This window comes from Marmota flaviventris, chromosome 7, assembly GCF_047511675.1.
Source record: "Marmota flaviventris isolate mMarFla1 chromosome 7, mMarFla1.hap1, whole genome shotgun sequence".
Classification (NCBI taxonomy): domain Eukaryota; kingdom Metazoa; phylum Chordata; class Mammalia; order Rodentia; family Sciuridae; genus Marmota; species Marmota flaviventris.
In genome coordinates this window covers 43707532-43725373 of record NC_092504.1, presented here as the reverse complement: position 1 = coordinate 43725373, position 17842 = coordinate 43707532, and the positions used below count along the sequence as shown (strand labels likewise).

Below are 17842 nucleotides of genomic sequence, written 5' to 3'. Positions count from 1 at the left end.
ACGTGCTCTACCACTGGGCTATATTTCCAGCCTTCAAACTAACTTTAGAAAATTGCTTACTGGTTGGGCATGTGGACTCTGGGATAAAAGATTGAAGTTCCAAATCTGGCTATGCTTTTCATTAGTTGGTGACCTTGGGTAACTTGCTTAACTCCTATGTACCTTGGTTTCCTCATCTATAAAATAGGGATCATAATTATACTTCATAAAGATTTTGTGAGGATTAAATTGATACCTGCACAGTAAAATGCTTAGAAAAATGTCAGACTCAGGTTAAGTGTGGTGTCGATGATATTTCAGCGACACATACCTCATCCTAGCCCTGAGTTTGAATCCTGATGCTCCCACTTACTAGCTGTTGAAGTTTGGGCATGTTTCTTTAGTTCTCTAGTTTTCTTTTCCATAAGTGGGAATAATAACATAGGTAATACTAGTTGATTTGGGGAATCAAATCATTCACATTTAGCACCTGGTTCATAGTAAGTACTCAACAATATTAAAGTTTTTCTTCTTAATTAAAATGAACTGGAATAACAATGTCTACTTCATAGGTTACTATGGAGATAAAACAAGAGTGCTTTGAAAGCTAGCTGGGTACATATGCCTGTATTCCTAGTGACTTGGAAGGCTAAGGCAGGAGGATCACAAGTTCAAAGCCAGCATCAGCAACTTAGCTAGACCCTATCTCAAATTAAAAGATAAAAAGGACTGGGGATGTGGCTCAGTGGTTAATGGCTTCTTGGTTCAATCGCTGCTACCAAAACAAAAACATAAAAAACAAGCAGTAATATTAGAGAAAAGATAGCCTCTTCAACAAATGGTGCTGGGAAAACTGGAACTCCATATGCAACAAAATAAAATTAAACCCCTCTCTCTCACCATGCACAAAACTCAACTCAAAGTGGATCTAAGACCTAGGAATTAGACCAGAGACCCTGCACCTAATAGAAGAAGAAGTAGGCCCTTAATCTTCATCATGCCGGGTCAGGCCCATATTTCCCTAGCAAGACTCCCAAAACACAAGAAATAAAATCAAGAATCAATAAATAGGATGGTTTCGGACTGAAAAGCTTCTTTTTAGCAAAAGAAACAATCAGTAAGATGAATAGAGAGCCTATAGAATGGGAGAAAATTTTTACCACACACACATCAGACAGAGCACTAATCTCCAGGATATAAAGAACTCAAAAAACTTAACACTAAAAAAACAAATAATCCAATTAATAAATGGGCTAAGGAACTGAACAGACACTTCTCAGAAGATGATGTTCAATCGATAAACAAATATATGAAAAAATGTTCAACATCTCTAGCAATTAAAGAAATGCAAATCAAATTAAGATTTCATCTCACTCCAGTCAGAATGGCAGTTATTAAGAATGCAAGCAATAATAAGTTTGGCGAGGATGTGGGAAAAAAGGCACACTCATACACTGATGGTGGGACTGCAAATTGGTGCAGCCAATCTGGAAAGCAGTATGGAGATTCCTTGGAAAAGTTGGGATGGAACCACATTTGACCCAGCTATCCCTCTCCTCAGTTTATACCCAAAGCACTTAAAAACAGCATACTACAGGGACACAGCCATATCAATGTTTACAGAAGCACAATTCACAATAGCTAAATTGTGGAACCAACCCAGATGCCCTTCAGTAGATGAATGGATAGGAAAACTTTGGTGTATATACACAATGCAACATTACTCAGCTTTAAAAGAGAATAAAATCATGACATTTGCAGGTAAATGGATGGAGTTGGAGAATATAATGCTAAGTGAAGTAAGCCAATCCCCAAAACACAAAGGCCAAATGTTTTCTTTGATATGAGGGTGCTGACTCATAATGGTAATGCGGAGGGGAGCCTGGGAGGAATGGAGGAACTTTAGATAGGGCAAAGGGGAGGGAGGGGAAGGGAGGGGGCAAGCAGGTAGGAATGATGGTGGAATGAGTTAGACATCATTACCCTAAGTACACATAAGAAGACACAAATGGTGTGAAAAATAGTTTGTGTACAATAGTGACTTGAAAAATTGTGCTCTATATGTGTAATATGAAATGAACTGCATTTTGCCATCATCTATAAGAATTAGAATAAATAAATAAATAATTTAATAATAAAAAGCATACTACTGTGATGTAGCCATATCAATGTTTATAGAAGCACAATTTACAATAGGTAATTTGTGGAAGCAATCTAGATGCCCTTCAATAGATGAATAAATAAAAAAACTGTGGTATATATACACAATGGAATATTACTCAGCATTAAAACAGAATAAAATCCATGGCATTTGCAGGTAAATGGTTAGAGTTGGAGAATATCATACTAAATGAAGTAAGCCAATCCCCCAAATCCAAAGGCCAGACGTTTTCTCTGATAAGTGTATGCTGATACACAATGGGTGGGGGCATTGGAGGAATGGAGAAACTTTGGGTAGGGCAAAGGGGAGGAAGGGGGAATGATGGGGGTAGGAAAGATGGTGGAATGAAATGGACATCATTACCCTAGGTACATGTATGATGACTTGAATGGTGTGACTCTACTTTGTGTTCAACCAGAAATATGAAAAATTGTGCTCCATTTGTGTACGATGAACTGAAATGCATTCTGCTGGCATGTATAACAAATTAGAACTAATTAATTAATTAATTAAAAAAACCCAAAAACCCCAAGCACTATTGTATATAAATGAGCACTAGCTATATCAATCTATTTCCACTAGAGGGCAGTAGACATCATCAAATAAGGCTTTGCTCAACTGATATTGGAGAACAAAGAGTTTTCAAGAAGGGATTCACTAGTCTTCTGTGATTATACTGGTTGGAATTCATATATTATTTCACACGAGTTCAAGCTTGTTTGATGTGGACTGTAAAAAAAAAAAAAGATCATTCTTATTATAAAGCCTGTTGCACTTCCACCCTCCTCTCCCCAGTTTCCATTTTTGTCTCTAGACAATGGCACAGGCACCTATGCTCTAGCCTCACCTCTTGTTACTCAAAGCCTGGTCCACAGAACAGCAGTATCCCCTTCACCTGGGAGCTCATTGTCATGCAGAATCTTGGGTCTCACCCAAGAGCCACAGAGTATTAAAATGATAACCTTTGGAGTTATCTTTTCTATATGACAAACCAGTTGCAGCTTATCTTCTGTAAGTTAACATCTAATCTTACAGACTCCAGGCCCTATCAATAGTAAATAAATGAAATAACATCCTTTAGGATTATATGACCACCATGCTGACTTCCTAGACAATATTCTAATATGACTAGAATACTAGAAATATTTTGTCTGATATCATTTTTTTCTTTCTTTTTTTTGGGGGGGTGGGGTGGGGATGGGTGAGTACTGGGTATTTAAGCTAGGAGTGCTTAACTGAGCCATGAAGCAGATCCCCAACCCTGAGCTGAATGGAAAACCTCATTACACTAGTTTTTTTTTTTTTTTTTAACAGTGCTGGCTGGGCATTGAGCCCAAGGCCTTGTGCTAGGTAAGCACTCTACAGTTACATCTCATTCTTTTTTTTCTGGCAAATTTTATTTTGAGACAGGGTCTCACTAAATTACCCAGGCTGGGTGCCAACTTGAGATCCTCTTTACCTTTTCAACTTTTCCTCTGTAACTTCCAAATTATAACCCTGTATTGTACCAATGTTATTTCAAAGGAGCTTTAAGAATGCTTTTGTAGGGCTGGGGTTGTGGCCTAGTGGTAGAGAGCTTGCCTAGCATGTGTGAGGCACTGGGCTCAGTTCTCAACACCGCATATGAATAAATGAATAAAATAAAGGTCTATCAACAATTAAAAAAATTGTTTTAAAAAGAATGCTTTTGTAGCTAGATGTGATGGCACATATCTGTAATTCCAGTGGCTTGGGAGGCTGAGGAGGATCATGAGTTCAAAGCCAACCTCAGCAACAGTGAGGCGGTAAGCAACTCAGTGAGACCCTGTCTCTAAATAAAATATAAAATAGGGCTGGGTGTGTGACTCAGTGGTCGAGTGCCCCTGAGTTCAATCCCTAGTACAGAAAAACAAACAAAAAAGAATACTTTTGTAAATTGGGTATGGTGCCTATAATCACAGTGACTTGGGAGGCTGAGGCAGTGGGATTGCTAGTAAAGAGGCCAGCCTGGATAGCTTAGTGAGACCCTGCCTCAAAGTAAAATTTAAAAATGGCTGGGCATGCAGCTTAGTGATGGAGTGCCTGCCTAACATTTAGGTTCAATCCTGTTTTACACACACACACACACAGTCTTTGAACCATAGGTAATAAGCTAGCAAAACTATTTTTGATAAATTGTTTGGCCACTGTATTTCACTAGCTTTTTTTTTTTTCAGCTTATTGGAAGTACATAGAAATCCCAAACACCCAGAACCCATTGTAATTTTACAATATTCTGTAAAGTAGGGCAACAAAGTTAGGTTATATTAAACATGGCTCTTCAGGTGTTGTGGTGCAGCACTGGGAAGGCTGAGGCAGGAGGATAGCCTGAGCCCAGGAGCTGGAGACCTGCCTGGGTCACATTGTAAGACCCCTCCCCAACAAAAACACAAAACCCATTATTCTAAGTCATACAGTCATTTTGTGATGATCATATTTTGTAATCAAGATATCTACTTTGATAAAAGATTATTTTATTTTTTTTTCATATGAATTTGTGAATATTTTGGTTAAAAGCCTAAACATTAGATTATATTACTTCATGTTTAAATTACCCTTTCTTATAGATAGTAATACAATTACATATCCTCAACACACAAATTTAAGGGCACTACAATTTGCTAGATCAATATTAATTATTCAGGTTCATTTAGCCTAGGGATAATGTTAATTAAAGTAAAGAGAATATATATGCTCAGAATATTTAGAATTATCTTCCTTAACTCTTCTGGTTCCTCAAGTAATTTCTAGGCCTTTACTTTATAATTTTTTTAGTTTATAATTTATTAATTTTTTAAATAGTTTTTAAAATTAATTTTTAGTTGTAGATGGACACAATACCTTTATTTTATTTATTTATGTGGTGCAGAGGAGCGAACCTAGTGCCCCATGTATTCAAGGCAAGCGCTCTACCACTGAACCACAACCCCAGCCCAGACATTTACTTTAAAAAAAAAAAAAACACTTTAGATTTTGAGATAATATAGATTTTTGCATTTGCAAAAAACACAGTCATGTATCACTTAAGGTTGGGGATACATTCTAAGAAATGTGGTGCTAGGTTTTTTCATCATTTTACAAATATCATAGAGTGTATTTATATAGAGACGGCCAGGACATTACTAGGTGATGTGATCCTATGGGACTACTTCATAGATGCTGTCCATCATTGACCAAAACACTGTTATGTGGTGCTTGATACAGAAAAATCCCATATACTTTCCCACCAATTTCCCCCAGTGGAAACATCTGCCACACTATAGTGCAATATCAAAAACATAAACAGAAAACTGACATTAATACAACACATCAACATTATTCAGATTTCACCCATGTCACCTATACTCATTTGAGTGTGCTTGTGTATTTAATTGTATATGATCATATCAAATCTGTAGATTCCTGTGTCCATCAATCCAGGCAGGATACAGAACAGCAGCCAGGCTTGGCGGTGCACACCTGAAATCACAGCCACTCTGAAGGTTGATGCAGGAGAATCACAAGTTCAAGGTAAGACTGTGAGACTTATTGGGGATTGAACCCAGGGCACTTTACCACTGAGCTTTTTTTTTTTTTTTTAAATTTTGAGACAGGGTCTTGCAAACTTGCTGAGGGTCTTGCAAAGTTGTTGAGGCTGGCCTCAAACTTGTGGTTTTCTTCCTTGGCATCCTGAATTTCTGGGATTTTAGGCATGCACCATCATGCTCAGCTATTTACATTATTATTTCACAGTGCTGGGGATTGAACCTGGAGCCTCGCACATGTTAAGCAAGTACTGTACCTCTGAGCTACATCCCAGTTCAAGAAAATCTTTATATATGTAAACATATAATATTTATATATATAATCACAACATATATACATATATATGTATATATATATGTATGTGTGTGTGTGTATATATATATATAATCAATCTTTGATAAAAATCTTGAGCAAAATAGAGCATCTCCATTTTATGACCTTTGTTCAAAGAACTTAACATTATATGACTCAGGTAAATATTAACCTTCATTCCAAACATGTCCCTGGTCTCAAAAAACCTGCTAGCTAGAACTTAGTCTTGCATGATGCTTGATAGAGCTTGAAACTGCACATTGTCTTCTTGTTCCGGTACTTTATAGTTTCTAAGGTCAAGAGGTTGGGTATAGAACTATGCCAGTCATTAGGTTATTCCACCTAAGGACTAAAATGCTCCCACACTCTGCTTTGTGATATCTGGACTCTGCAGTTTTGCTTTGCCAGTTGGTTTCCTGAAGTTTCTGTTACAGGATGTGTGACAGGGTGTAGATAGCAGGCTGTTCCCTGCTCTGAGTTATTCCATGATATACAGAACAGTAGGCCTCAGGCTGTGCCTAGCACTGTGCTACTCCATTTTATAAAGCAGAATTTTGCCATGAGTTACTGAGGTGGAATGGCTCTATACCTTGTTTGAACAGGAAAACAACTACCATCTGAATAGCACATCCATAAGGCACAAACTGATAATCATGCTAATAAAAATGACCACCATGAACTTATCAAATTATTCAGAAGCACCCCCATATCAGAAAAACCAGGCCTATGAGTTTATCAAACATACAAGACCACTGAATGGAGCAACCTCCTCGTTTGAGACCCATAAAAGGAGGAGTACCCTAAGACTGAATATGGTGGCACCATGATTCTGTCACCTGGTCACTTGTGACGACCATACATGAGCACTTTCAGCAGCTACAATTCACCAAATACTCTTGAGTCACCTGAAGTCATAAGCCGGGCAATCACAAATTCTTTTATTCTAGTCTTAACTGCTAATATCTAACACTCAAGTCATATATAACACCTTACACACACACACACACACACACACACACACACACACTTCTGTATATAAATTATATAGAAAGGCTAAGGAAGAATTAATACATCATAGGGGGCTGAGAAGGCTAAACTGAGAGCAAAGGCAGATACAATGCAGTCACTCTAGGTGGTAAGATTAAGAATCAGCCTTGGACTAGGGATATAGCTCAGTTGGTAGAGTGCTTGCCTCACATGCCCAAGATCCTGGGCTCAATCCTCAGCACCAAAGGAAAAAAAAATCAGCCTCACCCTAAGCAACTTAGCAAGACCCTATCTCAAAATAAAAAATAGATCTGGGCGCAGTGGTGTGTGCCTATAATCCCAGTGGCTTGGGAGTCTGAGGCAGGAGGGTCACCAGTTCAAAGCCAGCCTCAGTAATTTAGCAAAGCCCTAAGCAACTTAGAGAGACCCTATCTCCATATAAAATATAAAAAAGGGGTTGGGTGTGTGGCTCAGTTGTTAAGTGCCCTGGGTGCAATCTCCAGTACTGAGGAGGAGGAGAAGAAAGGAGAAGAATAAGAATCAGCCTGAGCTGAAGAACTTGTTGAGGGCACAGAGCTGTCAAAGCACAGAAGCTTACTTTTTTTTGGTTCTGGGGATTGAACCCAGCCCTTTTTATTCTTTATTTTGAAACAGGGTCTTGCTAAGTTGCTTAGGGCCCCACTAAATTGCTGAGGCTGGTTTTGAATTTCTGATCCTTTTTCCTCAGCCTTCCAAGTCACTGGGATTACAGGTATACATCACCATACCTGATGCACAGGAACTTATTTTAGACCAGGCAGCTTCAGAGCGTCATCTTGGAGAGTCACCTTTAGATGTCAGCTTGGAGTGGGCTGTGTGCGGTTGTCACGGGCAGGTGAAATCGTGCTCTACTGAAGACCACGGACAGAGTCTTGGAGGTTTTTCCCTATAGTGATTTTCCTGGACAAGACTCGTGACGAGTGTCTAGGTGATGGGGTCCGGGTGTCACCATGTCCAGTCTTCTTTTTTGTGTCTCAGATGAGAGAGTTGCTTCTTTGGGTGGTCTGATGTGTTTGATAAGCTTATGGGCCTCATATTTCTGATATGAGTTTAATATGCTTGTATATTCATGTGCTTCTGATTAATTTGATAAATTCATAGATTATATATGTTGGTACTAGGGATTGAACTCAGGAGCACTAAACCACTGAACTACATTCCCAGCCCTTTTTTGTATTTTATTTAGAGACAGGGTCTCACTGAGTTGTGAAGCGCCTTGCTTTTTGCTGAGGCTGGCTTAGAACTCATGATCCTCCTGCCTCAGCCTCCTGAGCCACTGGACTTACAGGTGTGCACCACCGCACCCAGCTTGGTGATCATTTTTATTGGCATAATTATTTATCAGCTTGTGCCTTGTGGTGGTGCTAGTAAGATGGTGTCTGTTTATTTGTAGAAACAAGGTATAGGGTTATTCTACCTCAGTACTTGTTCTCAAAATGGAGTAACTCATGGCAAACTTCTGCTTTATAAAATGGAGTAGCCCAGGGCTAGGCACGGGCTGAAGACTTCTGTCTATACCTCACGGAGTAACTCAGAGCAGGCAGAGCTTTCTGCAGAGGCACATTGGAAGGCAGGAAGAAGAAGGGGCGTGTTGCTACATGCCTGTTGTTTCTTTCAGTGCATGCAGGAGCCCTAGTAATGGCCCATCACCTTGGCAGAAGGAACTGGCTCCAGTCTCCAACTTTTCATACACTCCCAGAGCCATCAGCACCAGCCATGCAGCTGCACCTTCTCAGAGGTCCCAGTTTTCCAGGGCCTCACCTCCAAGTTTTTAGATTCTGTAATCCCAATCTATTCCCTGTGTTTCCTCAGACTTTGGGTGATACCAGTCTCCTGGAGCTACTATCTCTGTAAGCTGCTTTGTTCTCCCTTTCTGCTTTTTCCAGTTCTCCAACACGGGGATAGCCAATTCCTTTTATTAAATTCTCTCTGGTGGGGCTGGGGATGTGGCTCAAGTGGTAGTGTGCTCACCTGGCATGGGTGCGGCCCGGGTTCGATCCTCAGCACCACATACAAACAAAGATGTTGTGTCCGCTGAAAACTAAAAAAAATAAATAAATATTTAAAAAAAAAAAAATTCTCTCTGGTGAAATACCTAGTGAACCTTGTATTTTCCAGACTAGATTCTGACTGAGAAGGGAGTAGGTCATGGGATCAATATTTGATATATAGACTTAGGAATCACAAAATAAATGGTTCTGTTGGTGCACGAACTGGCTCAAAATTTTCCTCTCCTCTAAATGTCTCACAAAGTGATCAGTAAGTATGCCAAAGGAAACATCTCAAGGAAGAAGAAAGTGCAAATATTATTCTCAAATACCATATGAATTACTTTTGGAGGGCTTTGATATATGTGTTCCTCTCAGAATAAGCTTTCTTTCTTCATTAAATTTTTTAAAGTTTATTTTTTTCCATACTGGGGATTGAACCCAGGAGCTCTTTACCACTGAGCTATACACCACAGCCCCCAGCTTTTTAAATTTAGAGGCAGGATTTTGCCTTGAACTTGTGAACCTCCTGCCTCTCCTTCTTGAGTCACTGAGACTGTAGTGTGTATCACTGTGCCTGGCCAGACTGAGTGGTTTAAACAACAGAAACTTATTTTCTAACAGTTCTGGAGGTTGGAAATCCAAAGTCAAGGTACTTGCAGGGTTGGTTTCTCTTGAGGCTTCTGTTCTTGGCTTATAGATGGTCATTTTTTTTTTCTGTGTCTTCACATGGTCTTCTCTCTTTGCCTGCCCATGTCCTAATCTCCTGTTATTATTAGGACATCAATCATGTTGGATTAGGCTTCATGCAACACTCCCATTTTAACTTACTTTTTAAAAAATTTTTTTAGTTGTAGATGACACAACACTTTTATTTTTTTATGTGGTGCTGAGGATCAAACCCAGTGCCCCACACATGCTAGGCGAGCGCTCTACCACTGAGCCACAACCCCAGCCCCTTAACTTACTTTTTTAAAGACCCTATCTCTCTGGGTGTGGTGGCACACACCTGTAATCCCAGTGAACCCAGAGGCTGAGGCAGGAGGATCACAAGTTCAAGGCCAGCCACAGCAAATTAGTGAGGCCCTAGCAATTTAGTGAGACCCTGTCACAGAATAAAAAATTAAAAAGGCTGGGGACCCTGTCTCTAAATACATCACATTCTGAGGTGCCAGAGTGTAATACTTCAGATAAGATTCTGTTTGGGAGAGGACACAATTCAGCCTCTAACACCTGCCCTCAGTCAGCTGTTTGAACAGCAGCAGTCAGGGGCTCCTAAGCTCATCCTGCCTCATTTTCCAATTAAAAAAAAATTTTTTTTGAATTCTTATTTGGGTATTTACCTTCACATCTCTAAATTATATAAATGCCTCTTCTTGATTTTTTTTCTGGTTTATTTTTCAATTCTTGGTTAAGCTGGGAGAGATGGCACATGCCTGTAATCCCAGAGATTTCAGGAGTATTACACATTCCAGACCAACCTCAGCAATGTAGAGAGACCTGGTCTCAAAATAAAATAAAAAGAACTGGGGATGCAACTCAGTGATAGAGGGCCTCTGGGTTCCATATTTAATTCCACAAAATAAATTAGTTAATTAAAAAATAAAAATAAAAAGAGCAAGAGGTAGCTTGTGGTAGAGTGGTAGAGTGCCCTGGGTCATCAATCCCCGGACAGAGGGAGGGGGTGGAGGAGGCAAGGACCACATTCCCTTGCTTATGAACTTCCACAAATTCCTAACAAATTCCACCTCCCTTACCGCGGCCTCCAGCACCATACCTGATCTTGGCCTTCTGACTCTGTCTCTCTCCTGTGCCCACTGCACCCATGAGGCTTCACCATGGTCCAGCCACATTGGACCTCTTCCAGTCCCCTGAGCACCCTGAACTGGCTCCTGCCTTGTTGGCACTTGCTTTTCCTTGAACCTAGAATACTTTTCCCAACGTTTTCACCCGGCTTCCTTTTTCTCATCTCTCAGCGCTCTGCTCAAAAATGATCTCTGAGTTGCCTTTCCTGACCTCCCTGAGGGAAGCCTTGGGGGCCCTCCCAGTTTTAAAAATTATTTTATGGATTCATCTGTTTTGGAATTTCCCGGGCCCAATATGTGCACACTGCCTGGGACACAGGGGAAGCTTAACAAAGAGAAGCAGGTTGATAAGAGCCCACTCGGGTTCCAGAGGACTCCCCGGGATCCGACCAGGTTCTTGTTTGCTGGAGGTGGGTCTCCTCCCTCCTTACTTCCATCCTGGAGGGAGAGAAGTTCTTTCTAGCCCACCCACTCCTCCCTCTTTCTCCTTCCCTTCGCTAAGTCGTTTTCCCCCGTATCCTTCCTCTCTCTGGCCCCTGCCACCGCGCCCTCTCTACCTCTGCGTGTCCAGCTGGCCGCCCACTCCTCTCCCCTCCCGGCTCCGCCCCTCCCCTCCCGCCGTGTCGCGCGCCCGCCCCCGAAGTCCCCTAGCCAGCAGCGCCCTCGGAGCTGGCACAGGAGCAGATCAGGAGAACAGCTGCGCAGGGAGGATGGCTTTCGTGGCGCTGCGCTTGGTACTGTTGCTCCTTGCGGGGGACTTCGCAGGTAATGAGGACCATCGAAAAAGCGATGGAGAGAGAATCCGCCGGTGGCTGCTCCCTTCCCAGGTCTAGGTGGCGTTAGCGGTGTCCCCAGCACCCGTTACTGACGGTTCCCGCAGGGGTCGAGGAACGCCAACTGGGGCTTGTGGGGTGGCTTTGTAGAGCCATCGACCCTCTGTTCGTTGTTGTTTGGGCTTCGCTCCCAGCTGCTCTTTCTCTCTTTAAGTAGATCTATTGCTGTCCAAGATCAGGCTTTGGTGTTTATGTGCCCGGGGATCCTGCTGAACCGTCGCTGGAGATGAGCGGGCCCTGGGAACGCCTTGAGAAAGGGGCTTTCACCTGCCCAGACGTGGCACATGGAGTTAAAGTGCTAATCTCTAACATTAAATTTTGTGTTTATTACCCCAACCCACAGAGGAAAGACTATCACCTACTGTTCTGACTTTTGTAACTTCAAAGAACTTTTCCAACCAAACCTAATAGGAACAGAACAAAATGTTCGTTCTGTGTGCCCGTTATAAGTGCCAAGGGCTGAAAATTGTCTTTCTTCTTTAGAGGGTACGGAGCAGGGTGGTTCCAAGATGCCTTAGACATCAGAGGCAATGGAAGAAAGTGTGAATAAGTCACAAAATGGGTTAAAAAAAAAAAACCTTTATGAACTTTAATCATATATGGTAAATTATGTTTTCTTCTTGCAGCCTCTTCGGATGCTGAGCCTTCAGAGTATAAAACAGTAAGTACACATTGTTTCCACGTGTACAGGGAAACCCTCAAAGCCATTTTCAGAAACTGTTGGAAAAAAAAACAAACTTTTTTTTTTCTTTTGTGGTGCTGGGGATTGAACCCAGGGTCTTGTCCATTTGAGGCAAGCACTCTACCAACTGAGCTATATCCCCCACTCCCCTTCCCCTTCCCCTCTCCTCCTCCTCTTCTTCTTCTATAATGGTGATCTACCCCCTTTTTTTGGTAATGGGGTGCTTTACCATTGAGCTACATCCTGAGCCCTTTTTTATTTTTTATTTTGGGAGGAGGCCTCACTAAGTTGCCCAGTCTAGGCTTGAATTTGGAATTTTCCTGCTCCAGCCTCCTAAGTTGCTGGGATTGCAGTCGTGCACCACTGTGCCCAGCTACATTTTGTGTACTTTATCAAATTAAATTCTGTGAATGTAAATGATGACCAAATGAGAACAAGCCAAGGCTGTCCAGAGCTTGCTATAATAGTTGTCCTAGAGAAGCTTTGGTGTGGAGCAACAGGGAGCAGGGCATCCTATGGGATTGGCTAGGGGTGCACATTATGTTTTCCGTTGTTGGTCCTGAGTTGGAATTGAGGATCAACGTTAGGGAAACTGTCAGTTATTAATCAAGTCCTGGCTATTTGGGGCTGATTGTTAAAGGGCTTATTGTTTGGTTTCTGGATTGTCACTAGAGGTAGCAGTCTGATTTATTACCTGAGTTAAGCAGGCTGGCCTCCTACGGATAGTTTGTTAACAGCAAAACTCACACAACCACCTCATACTTAAGCTATTTACAAACAAATGCCTTTCTCCTTTCTCTCTAACAAATTCCTACAGCATATTGATCACTTACTAGTTGTAGACTATTCTGATGCCTGCCAGCAGACACTCCTTTTTTTTTTTTTTTTGGTACTAAGGATTGAACCCAAGGGTTCTTAACTGAGTCATATGCTCAGCCTTTTTTATTTTGAGACAAAATCTTGCTAAGTTGTTTGTGACTTTGCTAAATTGCTGAGGCTGGCTTTGATCTTGCTATCCTCTTGCCTCAGCCTCCCAAATCTCTGGGATTATAGGCGTGTGCCACTCTGCTCAGTTCTGCCAGTAGACATTCAACTCTGTAGTTGGCAGAGTTATTTATTTTTTTTGATAGTGCTGGGAATTAAACCCAGCACAGGCTAGACAAGTGCTCTACCACTGAGCTATATCCCAGCAGAGTTGTATTTTATTTACTGGAGATTGAACCCAAGGCTACTTTATCACTGGTGTGGTGGTGCCTTCCCGTAATCCCAGATATTCAGGAAGCTGGGATAGAAGGATCAAAAGTTTGAGGCCTGCCTAGGCAATTTAACAAGACTCTATCTCAAAATAAAATTTTAAAAAAGGCCTGAGGATGTAATATATATATATATATATATATATATATATATATATATATATATATATATATCCTAGTTTTCCTTCTCTCTCTCTCTCTCTCTCTAAGTAAATGGTGATCTCTTATTTTGCTTTGGAGTAAAAGAAGTTACTCTGCCTTTGCATTGAATAAATGGAATATAACTTTCTATTGACATTATCTGGATTTCTAAAGATCTAAGCAGGGCTGGCCATTGGCCAGGCTCTGAAGTAGAGCTTCATTCTCTGCTTAGCACTTCACTTATTGGCCCACTGCATTCCTACTGCCCTGGCATATATATAAAACTGGTCCTATAGTTAACCTTTTGTTAAAGTAAGAATGTTCACCATAGTCTGATCACTGTGACCAGTTCTAGTCCTGACCTAGCTCATGACTAGTAGCTATGAGTAAGACAAATGACCTCTCTTGCTTCAATTCCATCACATAAGAAGGATGAGTTCCAGTACCCCATATTAGGGCTCTTTAACAAAGTGTCACAAACTAGGTGGCTTACCAGAAATTGTCTCATTGTTTTGGTTGCTTAGAGTTTAAAACAGGTGCAGGCAGGGCTGGTTCCTTCTGAGGGCTGAGGGACAATCAAACTTGCAATCCCATGCCTCAGTTTCTCTAGTAGTTGTGTGTAGGATGTTTCTAAGAAATCTAGGGAGACTTGGGACATTGTCCCCCCTTAGCTATATTTGTAATAAGTGTGTCTCTAATCATTCTCTAATTTCTTTTTCTTTTTTTTTTAGCCAGACTGTGATCGATATAGGTTACCAGGATGTCCTAGGGACTTTAACCCTGTGTGTGGAAGTGACATGACCACTTATCCCAATGAATGTACTCTGTGCATGAAAATCAGGTAACATGATTTTAAAACTGTAGACTAGCCAAGTTTTCTTCATTTCTTTCTTTCTTTTTAATTTGGTGTGTGTGTGTGTGTGTGTGTGTGTGTGTGTGTTTGCAGTGCTGAGAATTGAACACAGGACTTTGCACATGATATGCAAGTACTCTACCACTGAGTTATATCCCCAGCCCTTTTTATTTCAATTTTTATTTTATATTTTTATCATTTTTATTTTAAGATAGGCTCTTGCTAAGTTGCTGAGGTTCTTGCTAAATTGTTGAGACTAGTCTTGAACTTTTGATCCTCCTGTGTTGGTCTCCTAAATCCCTGGGATTACAGGCATGTGCCACCATGCCCTGCCTATTTCTTTTCTTTAATTTTGATTCCTTGAAGGTAGTGACTCTTTCCTTGGATGTAAGAGTCAAATGTGACATAAGTAATCCTCAGTCTTCAGAGTGACATTTAAGAAGATGTAAAATCATCAGTGCATTTTCTAGGTCAAAGTTAGAGAATGAGGTTCATGATTAATCAACTGAACATCAGATATTCAAGTTATCATGGATGCACAATTTTCCCAAATTAAGAATATATTTAAGAGCCAGGCACTGTGGTGCATGCCTGTAATCTCAGCAGTTTTGGTGCATGCCTGTAATCTCCTGAGGCAGGAGGATCACAAGTGCAAGGCCAGCCTTGGCAACTTATCAAGGCCCTAAGCAACATAGTGAGTCTCTATCTGTGGAGAAAAAAAAAATGGAGCGGGGAGGCTGGGAATTTGGCTCAACGAATTAGTGCCCCTGGGTTCAATCCCTGGTGCGCATGCACACACACAGGCGTGCGCGCGTGTACACACACACACACACACACACAAAGAATATATTTGGGGGGGCTGGGGATGTGGCTCAAGCCGTAGCGCTCTCGCCTGGAATGCGTGCGGCCCAGGTTCGATCCTCAGCACCACATACAAACAAAGATGTTGTGTCCGCCGAAAACTAAAAAATAAATATTAAAATTCTCTCTTTCTCTCTCTCTCTTAAAAAAAAAAAAAAAAAAAAAAAGAATATATTTGGGGGGCTGTAGCTCAGTGGTAAAGCACTTGCCTAGCATTCTCGAGGCTCTGGGCTTGATCCCCAGCACTGCATACACACATAAACAAAAATATATAATAGTTGGAATATTATATTTTCTTTTAAATTTAGAGGAGAGGCACAGGTGACCTGCACATCTGTACTACTAGTTGGGAAATAGGATTTACTAACTACTTGGTAGAATGTTAAGAATATGATACTTGTGGCTGGAGTTGTGGCTCAGCGGTAGAGTGCTCGCCTAGCATGCATGAGGCACTGGGTTCGACCCTCAGCACCACATAAAAATAAAATAAAGATATTATGTCCACCTAAAACTAAAAAATTAATATGAAAAAAAAAACATGATACTTGATGTCCTCCATGTAACACATCTGACCACCCACCTCTACCCATCCTTTTGGTATGCTTGTTTGTATAGCAAAGGTACATTTTGTGATCTCAGGCTTCACCAAGTAATCTCCGTCTTCTCAGAGTGTTCCTAGGGGCTAGTGCTCTGTGCTCTAGTGTTAGGGGGGAAATGGCAAAGTGTAGATGGTAGAGACTTTCACCTTCTGTTTCCTAGATTTATCTTAAAACTATAAATATAGCAAATATAGCTCTGGAAAGAACATAATATATGATGATATGGGTCTTTTTAGCACAAAGAATTTAGCATGATAGGTAATGATATTGTTCAATTTGCAGGGAGGATGGTCATGATATCAAGATCATCCGAAGTGAGGCGTGCTGATGGGTCGGTCTTCAGAAGAGAGGATGCATGAGACCGCCTTCCTCCACGAATAAATCCCATCCCCCCCTTTTCTCTTTTCCTATGCTTCATTACCTCACCTTTTCTGAGAGGAGGTGTGGAAGAAGAGCTATGTGTATTGATGGCTAATTGTAAGAATGTCTTGTTCTTGGCTTTTGCCCTTCAGCTCAGCCGACTGCCCAGGTGACTTGTGCATTGCTTCCTTTAATTGGAATAAATCAGCATTGAATTCAACGACTGCTGTTTTGCATTTGTGTTCATCAGCTTTGTGTCGCTGCGACCAAAATACTTGATGAGAACAATATTGAAGATGAAAAGTTGAGGTGGGGGTTGTGGCTCAGTGGGGGAGCACTTGCCTAGCATGTGTGAGGCACTGGGGTTCAATCCACAGCACCACATAAAAATAAATAAATAAAATTAAGATATTGTGTCCATTTACAACTAAAAAACAAACAAACAAAAAAAGAAGAAAAGTTTATTTTAGCTTATGGTTTCAGAGATGTTAGTCCATCTCAGCCAATTCCATGCTTTGGGCTTGAGGTGAAGCCCAGCATCATGGAGGAAAGTTGCTGAGCTCAGCAGGGTCAAGAAGCCGAGAAGAGAGTGTTCAGGGGCTGCAGGTACACCCTCTGAGAGCACACTCCCAGTGACCCATCTCCTCCAGCCAGGCTCCTGCCTACAGTCACCACCCAACCAATCCATTCAAACTAGGATGGACTGATCAGGTTACAGCTCTCAAAATTCAGTCATTTCACCTCTGAATATTCCTGCATTAACAGAGCAGGTTTGGGGGGACACCTCACATCCAAACCATAACACTATTAAAAATGCTTCCCCAGTGTAGGGGAGGCAAAATTTTATCTCCACTCTATTAGGGTTTTTCCATTGGGCCTGAGAATTAAACATAAGACCAATCAACAGGAGAAAAACATATTTAATATGAACTTTTTTGTGGCATGAGAACCTTTATATGGAAATGACCCAAAGATGTGGTACTGAACACTTACATACTAAAGTAGACAAACAGTAATGAATTATGAGACTAGGACAAGGTTAAGGGGACCTGGGCTGGGATAGTTAGTTAATTGAGTGGCAAAATACCTAGGAAGATAAGGATTAGTCTAACAAGGTTTGTTTGTATAGATTTCCCCTGGCCTCAAATTCTTGTCCTTGATAAGAACATTACTTTCCTTTTGGAACAGATCATGTTTCATATGGGAATTTCATCTGCTTTTGAGAGACAGAAGGAAGGTCCGACCGACCCTCTGGCACCTGCTGTCTCTAAAGTGTCTTTAATTCAGAACAGCTAATATGCCAGAGCAGCACCTTTGGGGTGGCATGTCCTCACCTCTATCACTCAGCCACCTCACGGTGGTCTTTTCATCCCAGGCAAACGTGAATTTCACTACATGACAAGTAGGGTCATTGCTGAGAGGACAAGATTGATCCCCTTGTTCCTT

At 41.2% G+C, this 17842-nt stretch overlaps 1 protein-coding gene across 1 annotated transcript; it reads left to right on the top strand.

Moving 5' to 3' along the window:
- The first annotated feature begins 11485 nt into the window (after nucleotides 1–11485).
- Nucleotides 11486–16616, top strand: Spink2 (serine peptidase inhibitor Kazal type 2). Its single transcript, XM_027939400.1, has 4 exons — nucleotides 11486–11579; nucleotides 12274–12308; nucleotides 14455–14564; nucleotides 16319–16616. Exons 1-4 carry the CDS (start codon nucleotides 11525–11527, stop codon nucleotides 16362–16364), a joined length of 246 nt encoding a protein of 81 aa, XP_027795201.1. The 5' UTR covers nucleotides 11486–11524; the 3' UTR covers nucleotides 16365–16616.
- Nucleotides 16617–17842: the final 1226 nt, after the last annotated feature.

What these genes read in the sequence shown, in the direction of transcription:
- Spink2 (XM_027939400.1), top strand. Translation starts at nt 11,525, where the DNA reads ATGGCTTTCGTGGCGCTGCGCTTGGTACTGTTGCTCCTTGCGGGGGAC. An exon ending in CCTTGCGGGGGACTTCGCAG is followed by an intron (nt 11,580 to 12,273) that starts GTAATGAGGACC and finishes TTCTTCTTGCAG; the next exon opens with CCTCTTCGGATGCTGAGCCT. An exon ending in AGCCTTCAGAGTATAAAACA is followed by an intron (nt 12,309 to 14,454) that starts GTAAGTACACAT and finishes TTTTTTTTTTAG; the next exon opens with CCAGACTGTGATCGATATAG.